Raw genomic sequence first — 24,883 nt, 5'->3', positions numbered from 1 at the left:
AGAAACATTTTATTTTATATAAACAGTTGGTTTCAAGGCTAATTCATTTTTCTTCTTTAAGTAATTGGTAATGGCATTTAGCTAGGTATGTTTAAGATAATTATCAGAATTCTTGTGTTTTCCAAGTTCTAATAATTCTCTTGTATGTTCCAAAGTGATTACACTTGGAGTTGACATTTTTTTTCTGACTACATCATAAATCTTTGTTTAATGTACTTGATAAAAGATCCTTTAGATAGACTTTATCACTTTTACTCCTAAAGAGGCTTTAATTCCTGGGCATACACCCTGAAAAATGCTGCTGATTGGATCTGAGTGAAGCAGCCTTTTTATTGTGTTGGTTGGTTGTTCCATGTTGGGATGCTTACTTCTAATCTGTGCTTTTTTTTTCTTTTTTATTATGCTAACTCTGAGTTCTACTAGGGGTCAGTCAGCACTGCTGGGATAGAGTAGAGCTGTTTTATTCTATTTCTTTTGATTGGTAAGTGTAACTTTGTGCTTGTAGTCTAGTTGAAAATGGAGGCTCTAGTTTCTTGAGATAGAAACTTGGGAACCATGATATTTTTGTGTTCATTAATGCCTTTTGTTCATTCAAGCAGTGCTTAGGACTGAGCTGTATATCTTCCTACTACTGTTTCTAGGCCCTAGGGATACATCAGAGAGCAAAACTGGTAAAAGTCCCTGCCCTAAGGAAGCTTACATTCTATTTAATGACATGTATAAGACCATTAAAAGTTTTTTTTCTGGCTGCTACAGATTAGGGATGTTAATTGGTTAAACATTTCTTACTGAGAAATATATAATCCTCTAAGACTTCTTTGATTGGCTTCCTTTGTCTCTGGTTTTCTTTTATATTTGAGCAAAAGCAAATGAAATGTTAAAGAACAAAGTGCCTAGTTGGAAACTGATTTATTGGAATATGAAACCCAATAAAACTTAATTGCAATATCCATATTATCAGAGTTGGATTTTTTTTTTCCTTAACCTATTCTTGTTTAATGATACCACAATTCTTATTAAATAACATTCCAGGCATCAGCAACTTAAAGCATAGTTCCACAACTGTGTGTGAGGTGTAATGATTTACTTTGGGATAAACATGGTTGGTACATTTTGTTCACTTGACAAACATTTATTACATACCTATCATATGCCAGACTCATTTCAGGGCTGGTGGATACAGTAGTGTTTGGGATAGATAAAGTCCCTGCCCTCCTGGAACTCACAAGTAAAATGTAAGGTGATAGAGAATGTCTGGTTGGTTGGTTGACAGGGGGAAGCTATGGTTTATTTGAGATGAGATGGTCAGAGCAGACCTCCCTGTGGAGGTAGCATTAAGAGTAGCACCAACCTGAAAGATATGTAGTGGCCACCTTTTTGAAGATCTGGGGTAAGCGACATACATTCCAAGCAGAGAAACAACAAATAATAAGAGTAGGCAAAGAATATTCCAAACTGAGAAACAACAAATGAAAAGTGTACTTTAGTTAAAGTGGTGGTTAGTGAATGCATTTGTCACATTAAACAAGTCACTGCTAGTAAATAGTCCACGTTTCTTCTAGGATTGTGTTTACATGATTATATTCATAGTTCCAGTTTTTCACCCAATTGAGTATATAATTGGTGAGCTATGTAAATGATCTGTGAGACAATGATTTTCCTACGTGCTATTCCACCCCCTACCCCCCAAAAAGAATCTAAGAAATAAAAATACAGTTTAAACAACCAACAAACAGTCCTTAAGCAACCGAGTACCTCTCCCCACCCCGCCCAAAACACACACACCTGTATTAACAGTGTGTAACTCATCACTGTAGGTTTTCCAGAGTTGGCCAATGGGTGTCCAAGTGCCTCTTCTCTGTGCCTGTTTTTAGAAGCATGGGGCAGATCTAATCCAACTGAAAACTTGGAATGTGCTTTTCAGTGCTTCTGTTTCACAGCAAATGTTCCCTGGTAGGTTAAAAAAATATTTTGGGACATTTTTAGCCTTCATTATGATGTCCTATATTTAGATACTCCTTTTATGAAATTAGATTATAATGTTTGAGGTCAAGTTTCTATATCTTGGTGTTCCATACATATGGTTTGCATTTACATGTTGGTATATTCACCATGTAACTTGCAGTAATTCTTTGTAGGAGAGAATTTAACTATTGTGCTTTGTGTTGTTTTGTTTTGTTTTGTCTATGCTTGGTAGAATTTAAAAAGAAGTATAAAAGTGTATCCTTCTATTAAAGCCATTACAAAATGAATTTCAGAGTCACCACTCATCATCTTTTATATTTATTCATTATTATATTTGTGTTGTCTTGTTCTTTTGCTCTGTTTACAGTAAAACTCCTGGGAAGAATTTTCAGTGCTCTCTATCCCCATTATCTCTCCTCTGCTCCAGATTTTGCCCTCACCTTTCTACTGGATCACCATTCATTATGATGCTACCAGATCCAAAGGTCATTTCTCTTTTCTTCTACCTATTGAAGGCATTTACTTCAGTTGAACTCTGCCTTTTGCAACCATTTCTTCGCTAGATCTCTACCTTACAACTCTCTCTCCATTATTCTCCCATCTTCCTGGCTTCATCCTTTCATACTTCTTTTCATTGGCCTAACCCCTAAACATTGGAGTGTTTCAGTGTTCAGGTTTTAGACACTCTATTTTCTACTCAACTTTCCTGGTGATATCTACTAATCTCATGACTTAAAAAAATCTCTGATTCAACTTCCAAATATACATCTTTACCCAACTTCTCACCTGAACTCTGGACTCTCGTGTTCACTTGCCTTGGATGTACATTAGGCATCTTAAACTTAACATCCAAAACCGAGCTCTTGATGTCTACTCCCCTACCTTCTGAGTACCAGTTCTTCCTGCAGTTTTTCCCATCTCTATAAATGGCAACTCCTTTGAGTTGCTCACCAAAAAACTTTGAAGTCATCTTTTACTTCTTCCTTTCTTTTTCGCATTACATATTCAGTCTGTCAGCAAATCCTATTGTCTTTATTTTCAGAATATATCTAAAATCTGACTCTTTCTCACTTTCTACAGTCCCACTTGTAGTCTTAGCCACTTCTGTCTCTCACCTGGATTATTGCAGTATCCTATAACTAGCCACCCTGATTCAGCCTTTGGCAGTTCCTTAGAGTTCATCCTTAAAATGGTACCTAAAGCGATCCTTTTAAAAATTAGATAATGTTACTTTTATGTTCACAGTGCTCTGATAGCTTTTCATCTCACATAGAGGAAAAAAGCTAAAGTCCTTACTGTCCACAAGACCTTACTCATTCTGCCCTGATACCTCTAATCTTGTCTGTGTTCTCCCCCTCCTTGACTCTACTCTAGCTATGCAGACTTGCTTCTTTTCTACTCCTGTAAACTCTAGGCATGCTCATGCCTCAAGGTCTAGGATTTGATATGCCTTCAGAACTGTTACTTCAATTTGTTCAGACTTTTGCTCGTATGTCACCTCAGCAGTGCCATTTCCAGGCTATTGCTAGCTTATGCAGTGCTTTTTTGGGGAATTAGAAAAAGGCACTCCTTTTTCTAGGTGGATGAAGTCCTGTGCCCTGGTACACAGCTTGGAAAGCAGAATAGAGCCTGATTTCAGCCTTTACTTTCCCCCCTGGCCAGAAGCTCTTGTGCAGTAAACAGCTGGTATAACTAGCTCTGGCTTTCCCTGACAATTACATTTAAAATTGCTGTCCATCCCTTGTTCCCTCTCTGCACTCTTTCCTCTTTTATTCATATGACTTATCATTATCTAACATGCTGTATGTTTTATTTGTCTCACCTTCATTAAAATCAAACTTCATGGGAACAGTGTTCTAAAATTTTATTTTATGGAAAATTGCAAACAATTATAGAGATAGTGAAAATAGTATAATGAACCCCCATGTACCTGTCATCCAACCTGAACAGTTAATAGTGTTATTTCATCCATACCCACTTCTCCTTAATCCCTCCCCAGGATTATTTTGAAGCAAATCCCAGAAATCATATTATTTCATCTGTAAATATTTCAGCATGTATCTCTAAAATGCAAGAATTCTTTTATTAAAAAAAAAACATAACCACAATACCATTATCTTGCCTAACACATTTAAAAATAGTTCTTCATATTTTCCAATATTCATTCAGCTTTCAATTTTAACCAATTCAAAGTTTTTTTCTTTTACAGTCTGACTCAGGATTGAAATAAATTCAGTACATTCAATTGGTTAGTATGTAAGTTAAGTCCATTTCAGTCTATATAGGTTATTCCCATCGTTTTCTTCACTTTTCTTACTATTTACTTGTTGAAGAAACCAGGTCATTTGTATTGAGAAAGAATTCTGTATTGTTGGTATATAGGATACTCTAGCACAGTGTGTTACACACAGTAGGTGCTCAGTAAATATATTTAAGGGAAATAATTTAAATGTAAATAATTCATAGTATTTTTGGACAGAAAGTGTTAGAATTTTAGGGGGTGATTACTGTTTCATTTTATGTTAGTTTGATAGAATAATCTTGGCAGTAAGAACAATCATTTAGACATTTGGGAAATGGTACTTTAGGGCTATAGAAAGTCGTTAGTGAAAACCTGCCAGGATATACTCATAATGACTACCATTTATTTAGCTCTTATTGTTTGTGTGCTAGGCACGTTTAGAAGCTATACTTGTTTAATTTTCACAGCAATCCTTCAATGAACGATGGTAATATCTAGTAAAGAAATTGAGATTTGGAGGGGGAAAGTAAAGGGGTAGTGGGTGCTGGACATTAATGTTTTTCTTAACAAATTTTATGGAACTATAGACAACTTCTCAAAACCATGTGACTGTATATCTAGTAAAGAAAAATTTTAAAATAAAGCACCAGTACCACTTTCTTCTGTAGAAAACTTTGTTGTGTGACTTTCCAGCCTCTTTTTCTATGCATTCACACATACATCATTTTTAATGCAAAATATATTGAACATGGATTTGAACATATGAATAAAAAGGAAGGGAAAAATCTGATATAACCATTATCAGCATTTTGGTCTATGTTTTTGAGGGTGTGGGGGGAACAGGAAGGAGAGGTATATATGTTCTCATAGGATTCCCTGACAATATAAAGCTTCAGAAACACTTTGCTATACCACCATGCCCTTCTTTGCCTCATAATGCCCTTTAGCATATTGAAGCTTCTGAAGTTTTGCAGTAAAAAAACGATTTTAACTTAGTTTAACCCAGTAGTTTTTAGACTTCTTTAATGTAAAACCCCCTTTCCGTGAAATACGTATCCAGTTTTTTCAAACCATGAAGTAGAGTTTGGGAAAGATTCAGATATTTGTGAACATATAAATATAAGACTTTAGAATGTGTTAAAAAATATGTATAGATTACAGTAGAAAGGATGGGTAATTTATTAGTATTAGAATAACCAAAGATAGTATTCTAAATAAATATTAACTTAGATTGACATCAAATACTAAAATAAGGGAAATATTTAAATCAACTAATACGTTACAAATTACTGTTTGTGAATTACATAAAGAATCCATAAATTGCTGAGAGAAAAACGCATTAAGACCTGATAGGTGGCTAGGTAGGCAAAGCAAAAGACAAACAAAAAGGAAGTACTTAAGACCAGAAATGTTGAAACTCAGTGAGTCCTTACTGAGACCTATATGAATGTTTCTAGGCAGTGAAGACGTTTGATGATTTTATATCTTTCTATGTAAGCATGTTTTTTTTTGGAAGGACATTTGATGATTTTATATCTTTCTTTGTAATCATGTTTAGATATATAAACATTTATATAGTAAAATATGTATATTTGTTTTCTTTGACTCAGTAAACTTGTGCTTTAAAGTTTGTCTTGAAGGAATTGGAGGCAAAAAAAAAAAAGTGTGTGTATAGGCATAGCATTATTTATAACTTTGAAATTAGGAATATGCTGATATCCAAAATGATAAAATCACTTCCAAAATGATTAATTATATTGTAGCATACAACTTGATGGTGTATATCATGCCCCAGCCTTTTTGGAATGAATGTGAATCAACCATGCAGGAAAGTATTCTTACAGAAGGGAGGCTAAGCCAAATAGTGTTGAAGGAGAAAGCTGGGGGACTCTGTTAACAGAGGTATCCATATATTTTTTTCATTCTACTTTGGAAACACAAACCTTATAAAATAGATATCTGACCTTTATTGTTGTGACACTGCAAAGATACACTCTTTATTTTAGTTTTTTAAAAGTGTTATTATTGAGATATATTCACATACCATACAGTCTATCCAGAGCATACAGTCATTGGCTTTTAGTGTATTCACAGAATTGTGCATTCATCACCACAGTCAATTTTAGAACATTTTCATTACTCCAAAAAGAAAAGCCACATACCTCATTGTAGTCACCTCTCAAACCCTCTATCCTTCCCCAGCCCAGCATAACTACTAATCTAATTCTGTCTCTATAGATTTATTTATGTTTACATTTAGTATAAATGTAATCATACCGTATGTAGCACTTTGTGTCTGGTTTCTTTCACTTACCATAAATTATTTTTTAATTAGAGAAGCTGTGGGTTTATCAAATAGTCATGCAAAAAATACAACGTTCCCATATATCCCCCTATTAACATTTTGTATTATTGTGGTAATTTTGTTACAATTGATGAAAGAATATTAAAATAGTACTAGTAACTGTAGTCCATAGTTTACATTAGGTGTATTTTTCCCCATATGCCACCTTAATATTGTCACCTTGTGTTAGTGTTGTACATTTGTTTTAATTCATGAAAGAACATTCTTATGCTTGTATTATTAACCCCAGTCTGTCTTCCACAACAGGGATTATTGTGTTATACAGTCCCATGTTTTATCTTCCAACTTTAATTCCAGTAATATACACTACCCAACACTTCCCTTTCAACCAACATTCACATGCATAATTCAGAGCTGTTAATTACACTCACAATATTGTGCTATCATCACCATTTTCAAACCTTTACAATTAGCTTAGAGATTCTGTATTCATTAAGCATCAGCTCCCCATCTTCTACCCCTATTCTATCCCCTGGTAACCTATATTCTAGATTTTAACTCCACAAATTTGCTTATTATAATTAGTTGGTATCAGTGAGATCATACAATATTTGTCTTTTTGTGTCTGGCTTATTTCACTCGGCATAGTGTCCTCGTGCTCTTTATTTTTTTCCCAAGTCTAATTTTAATAACTTATATAATAGAGAGAATAACTATTATCTTAGAAATAGTTGAGCTGAAATTGGCCTTTGTATTGCCAGAAGGGATTAATGCATACCAAATGAAGAGTTCCCTACTGTACTTGTGGTTCTCCACTTTGTATGGTATTGAAGTGATTTAAACCAATCCCAATTTTTGAGAAAGGCATGAAATTTCTTTCTAAGTGTTTGATTTTCTTCTTTTGATTTTAATTACCTCCTCTTCCTAAAAAGAAAGATTGGAATTAAATAGTCTGAGGTGAAATAGTATTTGTGTCAGGAGTTGTTCACTTAACACTTGACTGACTTCAGAGCTCAGCAGGTTTAATTAGGGCCATTTGGGGAGGAGGTGGGAGGAATTTTAATTTGATTTAAATTCAGTCTTAAGGTAAGTTTCTGAATATGATCACAGATTTTATGCCAAAATTTCAAAATGAGAATGACACCTAATTCTGGAATGCAGGAGGGAAGGAAAAGCATACTGTATTTCCTGACATGGATTTCCTAAAGAAGTGAGACCACTGCGTTTTTTTGTAATCCAAGTTCCCCTTTTAATGAGCATATCAAATAGGACTGGCCTTTTTTATAGATTATCAAATACTGAGTCCTATCTTGTCTTGTGGCAGCGGGAGGGGGTGATACTGGAGGTCCCTGAGAATTGGGAGTGTTCTGAAAGAACCCTAATTCTCCTTTACTCCTCTTCTTTTTCACAGCAGAAGCATTTGGATTAAACTTTCTAAAAAACAGAAATACTGAATTGGGAGGGTTTTAGCCACGGATTATTCATTCTGTACTGTGGAATATTAATCAGAGGAATGGATTAGAAGAAAGTCATCTCGGGTACCTTTACTGGTTGATTTGTTTTGGGGAGAGTTTTGAGGAAAAGTCTGGAAGAGAAGGAATACATAGTTTTTCATGATAGGGTATATGAAGGAGGTGCTGTTAAAAGTAACCTTTATATAGGGTTTTCTAAGTGCCAGATACTGTTATAAGCGCCTTACACATTAATTTAATTGTAAGTATCCCTCTGACCACTAGTGTTTTCTCCATTTTATAGTTGAAGATTTTGTGGTACTGAGAGGCTAAGTAGGTGCTTTAGTTTGTGGGATCCTTGGTCAGCCTGAGAGCTCTGGAATATTCAAAGGCATTGTAGAAATTGATTAAATGTAGAGATGGACTTTTTGAGATGAAAGAAATGTATTGTCAGAAGGAGCAGGAGTACATAAAAGGATGCATTCTGGGAGGTCTTGTCTCAGAAACATTTCAAATGCAGTCTTAAGCATTCTTATTGTAGGTTGTTGACCAAGAGGTTTTTGCATGATGATGGAACCTCATGGCATCACTTAACCTCCCAAGTTATTTTCCGGTACATGCAAACATGCTCATATCTCTGTTGGTCTTTCCTCCTCTCTTTCCTCCATGTTTCATTTCCCAGTTTTTAAAACAAATACCATACAATGGGTTGTCTTAATAATAGGAATTTATTGACTTATGGTTTCAGAAGCTAGAAGTCTTGTTAGCATATTCATTTCTTATTCTTACTCTCATTTTCTATATGTCAAACTAGTGGATTTTTCTCCTTTTTCATTTATGCTCTGTAGCGGTTAACCTTCCTGATTGCCTGCCACTTGCTTCAGAGAACTCCCTTTTCTTTTGTGATGTTGTACTACCTTGATGCTTCTTTTGCTGTTCTTTTTCTTCATGTTATCAATATTTCCGAAAGTGAAGTCATTATCTTACTTCCAGACCTGTTTTTTCTAACTTCGCTCTCTGATAATAGAAGCATTTTTCTCCCAGTTATCAAGCTTTAAATTTTCCCTTTCTCCCTCTTCCCCTAATTCTTTTAATCAGCAGATATTTCTGGAGTGCCTCCTATATACTAGGTTGTTATTCTGAGGTTTCAGCAATGAATAAGAGTCAGAGTTCCTGGCTTTTGGACCTTACATTTCTAGCGAGAAGGTCAAGAAACAGTTTGATATTTAATGTCACGTGGTGAAACATGCTTTAAAGATTATAGAAAGTGATGGAAATATGTACTGTTTGGGCTTCAGTGATTAGAGGTGATTATAGTTGAGTAAAACCTGAATGAAACGGCAGAATGAGCTGTGGCTATCTGGGAGAAGAGTGTTGCAGACAGAAGAAATAGCAAGTACAAAGATCTTGTGCATTGTGTTCAGGAAAGACCATTGTGATTGGAGCAGAGTATGGTAGGAAATGAAGTCCGAGAAGTTGGCAGGGGAAGCTCTTGTTAGGACCATACAGGCCCTGATTAGGATTTTGAACTTAAATCTAAGTGTTGGGAAGACTTTAGAGGCCCTGAATGGAAAAGTGGGAACATGATCTGACAATATTTTAGAAGGATCATGGTGATGACTGTGTGGAGAATAAATTGTGTGTGTATGTGGGGAGGGATGGGAGTGGTGGTGGCTAGGGGCAGGATTGAGGAAGCTGGGATCCTAATAGACTATTATCATATAGTCTAGAAGAGAGGTGATCCTGATTTGGAGTAGAATATTAGCAGTGCAGATTGAGGATGGTCAGATGAGTGATAATTTTTAAGAAAGAGCAAGATATGCTGCTCACCTGGATGTGGAATATGAGCAGAGAGAGAAGTTAAGGTTGCTTCTCAAGTTTCAGGATTGAAAAACTGGTGAATAGATGTTTACTGGGAATATCCTGGGAGGAGTAGTTTTTTCTTTTGTGTGTGTTTGTGGGGTGGGGGTGGAGGGTGGGGGATTGGAATCAGGGTTTATTTTGGATATGTTAAGTTTGAGATATCTGTTAGACAAACTGGTGGAAATACCAAATTAATACTCTTCTAGAAGTTGAATGAGAGTTTTGGACTGGAGATACATACATGTGGGAGTCATCAGAGAATAGATGGGACTGGGTGAGATCACCTAGGGAGGAGAGAATGTAGGTAGAGAGATAGAAGGACTGAACTCTTGAGTCCTCCAGTATATAGAGGTCTGCAAGAAGAGGAAGCTCTTACCAAAGGAGATAGAAAAGAAGTGAATAGTGAGATAGGAGGATGTGATGTTCCAGAGGCTAAATGAAGTGAAGGGCTATTCAGGAAGGGGAGAAGGATCAGCTATTTTAGATGCTGCTAGAAAATGGAGTAAGATAAGACCTGGTAATTGCCCTTTAGATTTAGCTTGCTACATACTGTCTATTCTGCCTTTGCAATAACTCTCAAATTCATGCCATACCTTTTCACTCACTGCCAGCAAATACTTAATCAGGCTTTTATTGCTTTTTCCCTGGACTATTCTCATCTTTTAAATTGTTCTTTTTTCTCCCTGATTACAATATAAAATGCATGTGCGTAGTAGAAATTTTGGAAAACACAGAGAAAAATATAAAGATTTAAAATAAAGCTGCTTAGTTTACTAATGACACTGGTGCATTTTTTTTCCTGTTCATTTTTATCAGTGCATCGTTGTAACACATAAATTGCATATATGCTTTTATACAGAATTGAGATAGATTAGTTTTAAATTTAGCTTTTTAAAATGAATATAGTTGAACTATTAATCTAATGTTAAAAATTCTTTGAGAGGATGTGAAAGGAAATGAAATAAGCTTCAGTGGCAGAGAGATTCCAAAAGGAGCCGAGAGGTCACTCTGGTGGGCACTCTTATGCACACTTTAGACAACCCTTTTTAGGTTCTAAAGAATTGGGGTAGCTGGTGGTGGATACCTGAAACTATCAAACTACAACCCAGAACCCATGAATCTCGAAGACAGTTGTATAAAAATGTAGCTTATGAGGGGTGACAATGGGATTGGGAAAGCCATAAGGACCACACTCCACTTTGTCTAGTTTATGGATGGATGAGTAGAAAAATAGGGGAAGGAAACAAACAGACAAAGGTACCCAGTGTTCTTTTTTACTTCAATTGCTCTTTTTCACTCTAATTATTATTCTTGTTATTTTTGTGTGTGTGCTAATGAAGGTGTCAGGGATTGATTTGGGTGATGAATGTACCACTATGTAATGGTACTGTAAACAATCGAAAGTACGATTTGTTTCGTATGACTGCGTGGTATGTGAATATATCTCAATAAAATGAAGATAAAAAAAAAAAAAGAAATATAGAACAATAAGAAAAGAGTGCTGCTTTGGAATAGACAGTACAGGTTGAGTTTCTAGGTCTGTCTGCTTTTCAGCTGTATATCCCGTAATGTGTCACTGAAAAAAGTATATGTGATCAATGAAGAAAATTTGGAAAGTGTTTTTAAATATTAAAGAAAATAGAAATATCAAAAAAAAAAAATTCTTTGAGAATGAATGTGGCAACATACATATTCCATCATGTTGGAATAGCTTTCTAACTGGATTTATCACCTGTTTCTTCCCAAATTATGTCTTAGATGAGTCCTGATAAATTTCCTAAAGTATAGTCTCCTCTAAAACTTTTAATGTATAAACATAGTGGTTAAGAGCATGGACTGTATTTTTGAGAGTAGTATATAGTCATAGCAGGAACTTTGGAAAATAGAAAAAGGTAAAATCTTATTAAGAGAATAATTACTATTATAATTTTCATCTGTTTTACTGTCTGTCTAAAATGTGCATACACAAGCATTTCATTTGTTTGTTTATTACTAACAAGGATCACACTATTTTCTGGCCAGTGTTTTCTTCTCCCCTCTATTCTTTATTATTTTTCCTTGGTCAAAGGGTATAAACAGTTTCACGATTATAATTGTTGTCAAATTACTCTCCAAATTGATTGTACCGTTTGGAAGTATATTTATAAAGAATTTTAATCTCTTTAAATTTTAGGGTAGACCACTATTTTGTTGAGCCCTTTTAAATAAAGTCCTACTTGATGCAAAGAGGACGATATAGCTTTTTGAGGTTCTTTCTAATCCTTAGGGTAAAGATAATTAACATTTATATAGTGCTCTAAAATGTACACAGTGAGTTCACATGCATCATCTTACTTGATCCTCAGAACAGCTTTGTAAGGTAGGAAGGATAGATATTGTCATTCTCATTTTAGAGATAAAGCAATAGAGATTTAAGTGACCTGGCCACATTTTATTTAGTTGTAGCAAGGATTTGAATCCAGGCCTTTTTAACTAATCATCATATTCTTTTTTATGATATTTCATACACGTGTACATTTAGAAATGCTTATTACAACTATTAGCTGGTAAAGTTGCTTTTGTTCTATTCAGAAACTACCCAGTGACAATGTAAATTTAGTGTTTATATGTCTCATCTTGCCCAGACATGCTCTTCCATGCTCCCCCACTCTTGCCCCATATGAAATAAAAATGGCTCTCTCTCTTTTGCCTAAGAGAAGGTAATTCAGTTATGTAGCTGTATTGAACACCTACCATTTTCCCCAGTATTTGAGGTGGGAGGGAGGGAGTTAACATTGCTCTCTCTATTTGTGGGTTATTTTTTGTTGTTGTGTTTTTGTGTTTTTTTTTTTTTTGGCTTCCACTCAAAAGTATGTCCACATTTTTTATTCTCACACATGTAGCTTGAAGTCCCTAAGTAACAGGATCTCAGTTAGAATTAGACTTTTTTGGTCCTAGTGTGAACCTAGAATCAAACTTTTCAGGATATTGAACAAAATTTTTTGTATTCTATAACCAGAATTGGGATAATTGAGTCATCCAGGTATGGTTACCTATGACATTCACGAAAGGAACAGCAGATGATAAAAGAGTGATAGCTGGGGTCAAATCAAGAAATATTGCTAACCCTCTTTTCTGCTAGCTACCTCATGAGGTGTAGGAGGTTGTTAAATTGAGTTGATTTGGGAGCTTGTAGTGACTATATTTCATATGTTAGGAATAGACCTTAATTTTTGGGACAATGTAATAAAATATTAAAACTGTCTCACAATGCTTTCTGTACTGCCTTTAATACTTAACACCCCTAGTATTTTCTTAATTTTTTTGTTTTTGTTTTTTCTAGTTGTTGGTCTTGACGATATTATGGATGAAGCAGTTGTTAAAGAAAGTGGCAATGATACCATTGATGAAGAAGAACTGATTTTACCTAACAGAAATATGAGGGACAAAGTAGAAGAAAATTCAGTAAGATCACCAAGAAAGTCACCTCGTTTAATGGCACAAGGTAATCCTTCTGAAGAGGTCCAGCTGGAAAATCTTAGGTGTAGGGACAGATGTGTTAGGTTGTAACCTTGCTGTTTCTTGATGTTTGCTAATATATCCATTATTGATGACAGTCAGTTTTAGGATGAAATCAGTTTCTTGGTAGAAATAATTTTTTTAAGATTTATTGAAATGAAATTCACATAATTTTATTAAAGACTCAAATAGTTTGTTAAGGCAAACATCAGTTTCCAGAATCTACTGCCATTTCCCTTTTCCCAGAGGAAAACACTATTAACTCTTTTGTATTTACCCCTGTATCTCTAAATATCATGCATACATTGCTGCTTTTTGATTATTCTGATTTAGGTGTTTATTGACTTCCCACTCTGGATGATGAGGATTTAGCATTCTTTTCTTCACTTACCTCCATCACACCAAAGTGTATTTTGTCATCCTTTCAATATGTAATTTTGTTAATTTAGTAGTAATTATATATACTACTATGACTATATACTGTTAGAGATGATCCATTTAATAAGCTGTGGTTATTTTTCTTTTCCTATGGAACTTTTTGTTTTTCTGATTTAACAGTTGCTTTTTCATTTGTTTCTTTTTCTGTATACATCCCAGTAATCACATTGCTCTGCCAGTTGTCTAAATCTCCTCTAATGATGTTCATGCATGTCAGGTATTCTGTTAATTTCAATTTTTTGTAGAAGTATCTCTTGGAGCCTTCTGATCCAATCCAGTGTGGACTGGTGGTAGACCAATAAGTATGATGCATGGCTGTTATCACAGGGATCTCCCTTTACCACTCTTCTGAGAAGTCTGTGCTTTGTACTTGGTTGTAGTTGTATTTCCTATTTCCTCTTTCTTCCTCACCCTCGTTTTAATGACACACTTCGCTCAGTAGCTTCCTGAGAAAAAGGAGCATGGAAGGATGTTTTTTGATACCTCGTATGTCTGCGAATGTATTTCATCTATCTTCTCACTGGACTAGTGGTCTTGTTGTCTGGTTAGACATAGAATTCTAGGTTGGAAATTATTTTCCTTGAGAAATTTGAAGTTGCTCCATTTTCTTCTAACTTCAGTGTTGTTGAAAAGTTCGTTCTGATTCCTCTCTCTCTCTCTCTCTCTCTCTCTCTCATGCTACCTGCTTTCTTTTGGAAGTTGTGGAGTCTTTCCCATCAGCTTCAAGGTCCAGTGTTTTGATATTTTATGATAATGTGTCTTGTATTGAGCTGGGAACTTAGTAGGCCCTTTTAATCTAAAATCCTATTCAATTCTGGGAAAATTTTTTGAATTATTTCTTTTCAGCTCTTGCTTTCTGGAATTCCTATTATTTAAATGTTAGACGGTATGGATTGACACAGCCCCATTTTCTTTATCTTGACTACTTTTCTTTTTGTTTTTTGCTCTACTTATTGAAAATTTATCATCTTTGTCCTCTAACTATTCTGTCAAGTTTTGCATTTCTAATTTCTAAATGTTTTTTTTTGTTTTGGGAATGGTCTTTTTTTTTTTTTTTTTTTTCTGTAGCATCCAGTTCTTGTTTCATGGATGCAGTATATTCTTTATTTTTCTTTATTTTTAAGATAATCATGTTTTAAAAGTTTTAAATGTCCTTTCATAGTTTCTCTTTCCTCCAATGTTGCTCTTATATTTTTATTTTATTTTTTTAAATTTGTTGGCGTCTAACTTTCATGTTTGACGCTTTCCTAAAATCTTTGGTTATTTGCTCATGTTTAAGGATAGGGGATTAAAACTGTTTGGAACAGTCTTTGCCAACTATTAGCTTCACTGTATGGTGATATGACTAGACTATTTGGGAACCTCTCATTTTAGAATTTAAATTGTTCCTAGGCTCATTAGATTGCTGATATTCTAGGAGACATTAAGGGAAGCTGGTTTGGGGCATCTCAGCTTTTAGTGTATGCAAATTTACTTAATCTCACAAATCTCAGTATATTTTATGGCAGCTCTCAACTGTGCCTGGAGTTACATAGTCTAGTAACCCTGTTTGTCTCCAGAGAATAAGCCTCCAGTCTTGGGTTAGGACAAGGGTAGGGCAGTTGACGACAGATGCAGTGAGGAAAGAGGGATCTAGGAATCTAACTGCTTTTTAAACAGCTTTCAGCCATTTTTTTTTGTTTTAATCTCTGCCTTGATCTCAACTATAGAAGCATTTGGGGCCACCAATTCCTAAGCCTTTTGAGGATTTTGTGATGTTCTTGGCAATACGGCCAGCTTAGTGTTTGTCTGTTTTGGGTCTCCTATGTCAGTTACTACTTTGTTTTTTTTTCTGTTTTTTTTTTAAAAACAGTTTTATTTGTACACCATACAATCCATCCTAAGTGAATAATCAATAGCTCCTGGTATAATCACATAGTTACGCTTTTGCTGCCACAATCTATATGAGGACATTTCCATTTCTTCTGCAAAAAGAAGAAAAAAGTTTAAAAAATAAAATAAAGGAGAAGCAACAGTAAGAATCCCATAGCCTTCCCTTATATTCCCCTCTGTTGACATTTAGCTTTGGTATATTGCTTTTGTTGCAGTTAATGGAAGGATATTACAATGGTACTGTTAACTATAGACCCTAGTTTGCATTGATTATATTTTTTCCCATATACCATCCCATTTTCAACACCTTGCAATGTTGACATTCACTTGTTCTCCCTCGTGTAAAAACTTTCTTATATTTCTACATTTAATCACAATCATTGTCCACTCTGGGTTTTGCTAAGTTATACAGTCCCATGTTTTATCCTCTATCTTTCCTTCTGGTGTCATACATGCCCCTAGACTTCCTCTTTCAACCATACTCACATTCAGCTTTGTTCATTGTACTTATAATATTGTGCTACCATCAGATATGATTGTGCTATCCATTTCTGGATCTTTACAATCAATCCATTGGTACTCCTTCAGCATCAAATGCCCAATCTCTGCCCTCTTTCTACTTCCTGATAACCTGTGTTCTTAAATTTAACTCTCAGAGTTTGCTCATTATAATAAATTCATATTAGTGAGACCATACAGTATTTGTCCTTTTGTTTCTGTCTAATTTCGCTCAGCATAATGTCCTCAAGGTTCATCCATGTTGTTGCATGCGTCCTGGTGTTATTCTTTCTTACAGCTGCGTAATATTCTATCGTATGTGTATACCGCAGTTTGTTTATCCACTCGTCCATTGATGAACATTTGGGCTGTTTCCATCTCTTGGCATTTGTGAGTAATGCTGCTATAAACATCAGTGTGCAAATATCTGTTTGTGTCACTGCTTTCAGTTCCTCCGAGTATATACCTAATAATGGGATTGCTGGATCATATGGCAATTCTGTACTTAGCTTCCTGAAGAACTGCTAAACTGCCTTCCAGAGCGGTTGCACCATTCTACATTCCCACCAACAGTGAATATGTGTACCTCTTTCTCCACATTTTCTCCAACACTTTTAGTTTTCTGGGTATTTTTTGATAATGACCACTCTGGTAACTGTGAGATGATAATCTCATTGTGGTTTTGATTTCCATTTCCCTAATAGCTAGTCAAGTTGAACATCTTTTTATATGTTTTTGAGCCATTTGTAATTTCCTCTTCAGAAAAGTATCTGTCCATGCCTTTTGCCCATTTTTTAAAATGGGTTGTCTTTTTGTTGTTGAGTTGTAGGATCTCTTTTTATATTCTGGATATTAAATGCTTGTCTGATATACGGCTTCCAAAAATTGTCTCCCATTGTATAGGCTGCCTTTTTATATATATATATATATATATATATATATATATATATATATATTTTTTATTGAAATTGTTCACATATACAACTATCCAAAGATCCAAAGTGTACAGTCATTTGCTCATGATACAATCGTACAGCTATGCATCCATCACAATTTTTTTTTCAATTTTTAGAACATTTTCATTACTCCAGAAAAGAAATAAAGACAAAAAAAAAAATAGGCTCAAATCCTCCCACACCCCTAATTGTTACCCCCCCATTATTGATTCATAGTTTTGGTATCGTACATTTGTTACTGTTGATGAAAGAATGTTAAAGTACTACTAACTGTAGTACGTAGTGTGCTATAGGTATATATTTTTTTCCTGTATGCCTCTCTATTAACTTCTAGTTATAGTGTCATACATTTATTCTAGTTCATGAAAGAGATTTCTGATATTTGGGCAGTTACTCACAGACATTGTCCACCACAAGATTCACTGTTTTATACATTCCTATCTTTTAACCTCCAGCTTTCCTTCTGGTGACATATGTAACTCTTGAGCTTACCCTTTCTACCACCTTCACACACCTTTCAGCACTGTTATTCTCACAACATGCTACCATCACCCTTGTCCATTTTCAAACATTTTAGTTCCCCCTAGTTGAGCATTCTGCTCATAAGAAGCAAACACTCCCTCTTCTTTAGCCTCATTCTATATCCTGGTAACTTATATTTCATGTCGATGAGTTTACATATTATAATTAGTTCTTATCAGTGAGATCCTGCAATATTTGTCCTTATGTGTCTGTCTTATTTCATTCAATATAGTGCCCTCAGGGTTTCTTCATCAGCCCTTTTCTTTTAAGATGGTTTTGTTCACACACCATACATTCCGTCCTAAGTAAACAATTGTTGGTTCCCTGTATAGTCACGTATTTATGTATTCAGCACCATCGCCACTATCTGTATAAGAACATCTCCATTTATTCCCCAAAGAGGAGAAAGAGTCAAAGAAGGCAGAGAGACAAAAGAAAAAGAAAAGAGAAAGAGAGAGAGAAATAAAACAACAACAACAAAAAAAACGTGACAGCTAGAAAGCAAAACAGGAAAGATAGCATTAACCTGAAGTAGAATAAAGAGTCAGACAGCACCACCAGTGTCAGGAGTCCCTTATCCTTCCCCTACCCACCCCCACCCCCCGCCATTATGCATTCAGCTTTGATATATTGCCTTTGTTATATTAAAGGAAGCTTGATACATTGTTTCTGTTAATTATAGTCTCTAGTTTGCATTGATTGTATTTTTCCCCCAATCCCACCCTATTTTTAACACCTTGCAATGTTGACATTCATTTGTTCTACCTCATGTAAAAACATATTTGTACCTTTTATTACAATCAGTGAGCACCTTAGGTTTTCCTGAGTTACACAGTCCCAGTCTTTATCCTTCGTCTTTTGTTCTGGTGTCCCACATGGTCCCAACCTTTCTCTTTCAACCATATTCACAGTCATCTTTGTTCAGTGTACGCACATTGGTGTGCTACTATCTCCCAAAATTGTGTTCCAGACATCTCACTCCTGTCTTTTCCTTTCTGTCTGCAATGCTTCCTTTAGTGTTTCCTGTAGAGCAGGTATCTTGTTCACAAACTCTGTCATTGTCTGTCTGTCTGAGAATATTTTAAGCTCTCCCTCATATTTGAAGGACAGTTTTGCCGTATATAGGATTCTTGGTTGGTGATTTTTCTCTTTCAGTATCTTAAATATATCAGCCCACTTCCTTCTTGCCTCCATGTTTTCTATTGAGAAAGCCGCACATAGTCTTATCAAGCTTCCTTTGTATGTGATGGATCACTTTTCTCTTGCTGCTTTCAGGATTCTCTCCTTATCTTTGATGTTTGATAATCTGATTATTAAGTGTCTTGGTGTGGGCCTAATCAGTTCTACTCTGTTTGGGGTATGCTGCACTTCTTGGACTGTAATTTTATGTCTTTCATAAGAGACGGGAAATTTTCATTGATTATTTCCTCTATTATTGCTTCTGCCCCTTTTCCCTTCACGACTCCTTCAGGGACATCAATGGCACATACATTTCTAATTTTCTTTTTGTCCTTAAGTTTCCAGAGACATTGCCCGTATTTTTCCATTCTTTTCTCTATCTGTTCTTTTGTGTGTAGGCTTTCGGGTGCCTTGTTCTCCAGTTCCTGAGTGTTTTCTTCTGCCTCTTGAGATCTGCTGTTGTATGTTTCCAGTGTGTCTTTCATGTCTTGTGTTGTGCCTTTCATTTCCATAGATTCTGCCAGTTGGTTTCTTGAATTTTCAATTTCTGCTTTATATACGCACAATGTTTTCATTATATAGTCCATCTCTTTTGCCATATCCACCCTAAAGTTTTTGAATTGACTTAGTATTAGTTGTTTAAGTTCCTGTATCTCAGTTGAAGTGTAAGTTTGTTCCTTTGACTGGGCCATAACTTTGTTTCTTTTAGTGTAGGTTGTAGTTTTCTGTTGTCTAGGCATGGTTTCCTTGGTTACCCCAGTCAGGTTTTCCCAGACCAAAACAGGCTCTGGTCCCAGAAGGAAGAACTATTCAGTGTCCAGTTTCCCTGAAGACATCTTAGAAAATTGGTACACCCTGTGAGTCCTCGGATCACTGTGCTTTTCTGCCCAGCAGGTGGTGCCTGTCAGCCTGTAACGCCAGACTGGTATAAGGAGGTGTGGCCCGTGGCTGTTTTCCCTCAGGCTCTGGGGTCTGGTTCTGAATGGCAGGTGGGTGGTAGAGCTGGGCCACACTCCTTTCCTCTTAGGAAAGACCTTTAAAATCAGGTAGTGTCTTTAAAGTCAGGTAGTGTGAAACCTCCCACTTCATTTTTCTTTCTCAAGATATTTTTAGCTATTTGGGGCACCCTGCCCTTCCAAATAAATTTGATTATTGGTTTTTATTTCTGCAGAGTAAATTGTTGGGATTTCAATTGGTGGTATTACACTGAATCTTTAAATCATTTTGGGTAGAAATGACCTCTCAACTCTATTTAGTCTTCCAATCCATGAACACAGTATGTCCTTCCATTTATTTAGGTTTTCCTTGATTTCTTTTAGCAATTTTTTTAGTTCTCTGTGTATAGGTCTTTTATGGCTTTGGTGAAATTTATTCCTAAGTATTTGATTCTTTTGGTTGCTATTGTAAATGGAATTTTTTTCTTGATTTTCTCCTCAGATTGCTTCTTACTAGTGTTTAGAAACACTACTGATTTTTGCACATTGATCTTGTATCTTGCCACTTTGTTGTACTTGTTCATTTGCTCTAGTAGCTTTACTGTAGATTTTCAGGATTTTCTACATATAGTATGTCATTTGCAAACAATGTAGGTTTTACTACTTTGTTTCCAATTTGAATGTCTTTTATTTTTTTTTCTTGCCTAATTGCTCTAGCTAGAACTTACAGGACAATGGTGAATGACAATGGTGACAGTGGGCATCCTTGTCTTGTTCCTGATCTTAAGAGGGAAAACTTTCAGTCTTTCCCTGTTGAGTGTGATGTTAGCTGTGGGCTTTTCATTATATTCTCTTTAATCATGTTGAGGAAGTTTCCTTCTATTCCTAACCTTTGAAGTGTTTTTATGAAGAAAGGCTGCTGAATTTTGTCAAATGCCTTTTCTTCATCAATTGAGATGACCATGTGGTTTTTCCTCTTTAATTTACTGATGTGGTATATTATGTTAATTGATGTTCTAGTGTTGAGCCATGCTTGCATACCTGGAATAAAACCCATGTCAGTTACTTGATCATTTCTTGTTTGGCTTCCAAAATTTGTCACTGTTTTCTTCTCTCCTATTCTTCCTTTCCCTTTGGATTTACACCTTTTCAAGAAATATCCTCTTACTGTAACATTAATGGAGTTTTTAGAAGTGAATAAACTTAGATAAATATGATTACTTCATTTTTTCCTCCATTTATATTTTTAGAACTAAAAATAATGTATACATATATTTTTGAACCAGTCATTTGGTATCTACTTGTGACTTGTGAAATGAAAAGAATAAAGTGAACATTGTAGAAAAATAATGATAATTTTGAGCCTATGTAGCCAGGTTTTAAACTAATGCAGTTTATATTTAGGGGAGAAAAAGTGACTATCTTTTGTCTAATAAATTAATTACTACTGGAAAACATTTTTTTATCTTAATAGCCTTCACTGTTGAATATGCTATTCATCATTTTTAGCCATCACTTAGGTAAAGGATGTTAAAACTCTTTATTCTCTTTATGACAGATGGTTAAAATAGAGCTGTGAGTTACCACAAACTACTTTTGAAGTTTTAAAATGCATCTAAATATTGGTTACAGTCCTTTATTCAGATTTGTTATTTTTCATGTGTTATAATCGTATATTTGAGCATATGATGAAACAGTTCATAATCCACTACGTAAGTTTTTAAAATTGTTGAGTATTTGTCTAATGGCCATATACTGTGCCGAGTTCTGGGGAAATTAGAATGGGTCCCTAAGGTTAGGATGACTATATAATTTATTGTCCAAACTAGGACACTTTGATTTTTCTTTTGTTTTTATTTTGAAATACTTTCATACTTATAAGACAGTCACAAAAATAATACCATAAAGATAATAGAAAAGTAGTACAAACCCCATATTAGAGAACTCAGTGTACCCTGTCTCCCCAGATACACAGATCTACCGATTTTAACATTTTGCCACATTTGCCATCATTTTATCTGTCTGTTCATTTATCTACCTATCAAACCATTTTCTGAACAGTTGCATGTATAGGCCATGCACCTTGGATACTTAATACTGTCATGTAGATTTCATGTGAACAAGGATATTCACTTATGTTACCACTTTAAGTGCGGTTATCAAGTTCAAGAAATTTAACAATGATAAATAGCTTTCAGTCTATATTCAGCTTTATCTTAGGTCCCAATAATGTCCTTTTGAACCTTTTCTCCTCCCTTAATAGATTTTATTTTTCAGGATCACATGTTGCACATAATTATCCTTGTCTTTTTAGTTGCGCTTTTTTTTTTTTTAAATTGTGGAAACATATACACACCATAAACTTTCCCATCTCATCCACTCCCAAGTTTACTTTTCAGTGGGATTAATCACATTCTCAGTGTTGCAGTACTTTTACCACCTTCCATTCCTGAAACATGCCCATCTTCCCAAAAAGAAACCCCACACCCCTTATGCATTACTTCCTCATTCCCCATGTACTCTACTTTCTGTCTTTGTGAGCTTACGTATTCTCCGATATTTTCTTTGTAGTTACCATGGGGCTTAAATTTAACATCATAATTTATAGCAGTCTTGTTTTCTTTGATACCAACTTAGCTTCAATAATATTGACAAACTATGTTCCTGTACACTCTGTCCTTCCACCTTTATGTCGTTCTTATCACAAATTACATGTTTATACATTATGAGTTGCAAACCATTGATGTATCATTACATTTTATGCATTTGCCTTTTAGATGCTATAGAAAGTAATCAATGGAGTTACAAATAAAAATATAGTTGCTGGAGATCTTTATATCTTCTTGTGGCTTTGACCTATTGTTCTAGTTTGCTAATGCTGCTGAAATGCAAAACACCAGAGATGGATTGGCTTTTATAAAAGGGGGTTTATTTGGTTACACAGTTACAGTCTTAAGACCAAAAGGTGTCCAAGGTAACAAATCAGCAATTGGGTACCTTCACTGGAGGATGGCCAATGGTGTCCGGCAAACCTCTGTTAGCTGGGAAGGCACGTGGCTGGTGTCTGCTCCAAAGTACTGGTTTCAAAATGACTTTCTCCCAGGATATTCCTCTCTAGGCTGCAGTTCCTCAAAAATGTCACTTTGGGGTATTTGCCCTCTCTTAGCTTCTCCGGAGCAAGAGTCTGCTTTCAAAATTCTCTCTTTGTCTGTCATTTGACAGTTTGATTATAATATGTTGCTAGGTGAGTCTATTTGGATTTATCCTCTTTGGAGTTTCGTGATCATCTTGGATATGTATATTCATGTCTTTCTTTAAATTTGGGAAGTTTGCAGCCATAATTTCTCTGCCCTTTTCTTTCTTTACATTCTGCAACTACCACTATGCATATTATTAGTATGCTTAATGATGTCCCCCAGGTTCTTCGAGCTCTTTTCACTTTTCTTCATTCATTCTTCATTCTGCTCCTCTTACTGAATGACTTCAAATGTCTTAGCTTCAAGTTCATTGTGTTTTTCTTCTGCCAGCTTCAATCTGTTGAATCCCTCTAGGGAATTTTTAATTTTTGTTACTGTGGTCTTCACCTTTGTTTTGTCCTTTTCATAATTTCCATCTCACTATTGATATTCTCTTTGTGTTCATCTGTTGTTTTCCTAATTCTCTTTACTCTTTGTCCATGTTTTCCTTTAGTTCTTTTAGCATATTTAGAAACATTTTTTTAAAAGTCTTTGTATGGAATGTCCTAGGTCTAGTCCTCCTCATTGATGGATTCAGATGCTTTAATCTCCCCCTTGGCCTGGGCCATCACTTCCTGTTTGTTTGTATGTTTTGTAATCTTTTGTTGAAACCTGAACAGTTTGATATTTGAATATATTATCGCTGGAATTTAGATTCTGAGGCATCTGTTCCTTAAGCTTATATCTAGTTAGTGTTATGACAGGTTTCCTTGAATGTCAGGATCTAACAAAAAAAAAGAGAGTGGGGAGAAAACCTTTCTTTGCAGAGTGACATGTTGGAATGCTTTCCTTTGGAGCTTATTTATACAATGGGTTTTTAGAGTAGATCTAGGTCAAAGCGTAGAGTCCTCCTTGGTACTTTCTGCATCTGTGTCTTGTAGCCCTAGGAATTCCCCCATGTACATAGATATGAATGTCCTCTATTCCCTAAGAAATAGTTTCCTTATAGTCGTGGGTACTATACCATATGCCCCACAGCCAGGAATCCCTTTGGCCAGGCAGCCACACTTATCTAACCTCCCACAGCGTTCTGTAGGAGAGCTCTGTGAGTTGCCTTCCACATGCAGGGCAATTTCTGGGGCAGTGAGCCTGCAAGGAATATCAACACATATGTTGCCAGTATGTGTATGAGGGTTACTCTCTCTCTCTCTGGAACTGGGACCAGGGACCTGCACTAGAAGCACAGTCTGGTTCTGTGCCGAGCTGGTGGGGGTATGGGGAGGGGCCTGCCAGGATGTCTTGAGATCCTACCACTTTTAAGTGGCCTTTTTCTTAATTTGACACTTCGTCTGTTACTGCAATCCTTTAACTGTTCTGGAGCTGGTTCTTACTGGTTTCCAAATTTCTCTGAGGAAACAGAACCTGAAGCTTCTCACTTTGCTGCCTTGAATCAAATTGGCACACTTTTGAGAGTGAAAGGTTATGCTGTCAATAATTACATCAGGTCTACAGGCATCACCTGACAGTGTCCCAGGTAAACACCATTTGACACCTTCCTTAAGATTCTTGATATCTATTGATATCTATTGGTAAATGACAAAGTAGGGACATGTTCTAAATATTGGAGCATAGAATAGAGTCTTGTGTTAAAAGGTAGGAGGTTTTTTTTTTTTTTAAATTAATAGTGTTCAATTTCATATGCAGAATTAATTCATTGGTGGATTGGGTATTCATATCCTCGGTAACAAATTCATATTTTGTGTTTTAGTTGTGGGTTATTTTTCTATTCAGTGAATTAAGTCAGTTCTCTTTCTTTCCACTGTGTTTCTCCTTTCCCTGGAGAATGAATCAGGATAGGGAAAGGAAGAAAACCTCGTTTAATAGACTCTGTTAGGTGAGAAACTTTATTAAATCATTTCCAAAGTGTCATGCTTTATTATTTTTAATTTGTTTTTTGTTTCAGTAGTCTTTGTGTGGTAATCT

The 24,883-nt window shown here is 35.5% G+C and overlaps 1 protein-coding gene across 4 annotated transcripts in view; it reads left to right on the top strand.

Annotated features, from left to right (window-relative positions):
* Positions 1 to 24,883, top strand: part of PHF3 (PHD finger protein 3) — a 102,624-nt gene that overhangs the window by 30,601 nt on the left and 47,140 nt on the right. For all 4 annotated transcript variants that reach the window (XM_037842402.1, XM_037842399.1, XM_037842400.1 and 1 more), the window contains one exon: positions 13,149 to 13,310. In XM_037842402.1, coding sequence (XP_037698330.1) covers positions 13,169 to 13,310 — 142 coding nt within the window. In that variant the 5' untranslated portion in view covers positions 13,149 to 13,168. The remainder of the gene's footprint in view (positions 1 to 13,148; positions 13,311 to 24,883) is intronic.

This window comes from Choloepus didactylus, chromosome 7 (assembly GCF_015220235.1).
Source record: "Choloepus didactylus isolate mChoDid1 chromosome 7, mChoDid1.pri, whole genome shotgun sequence".
NCBI classification, from domain to species: domain Eukaryota; kingdom Metazoa; phylum Chordata; class Mammalia; order Pilosa; family Megalonychidae; genus Choloepus; species Choloepus didactylus.
The sequence above is the reverse complement of the archived record's forward strand: the minus strand, read 5'-3'. Positions and strand labels throughout refer to the sequence as shown.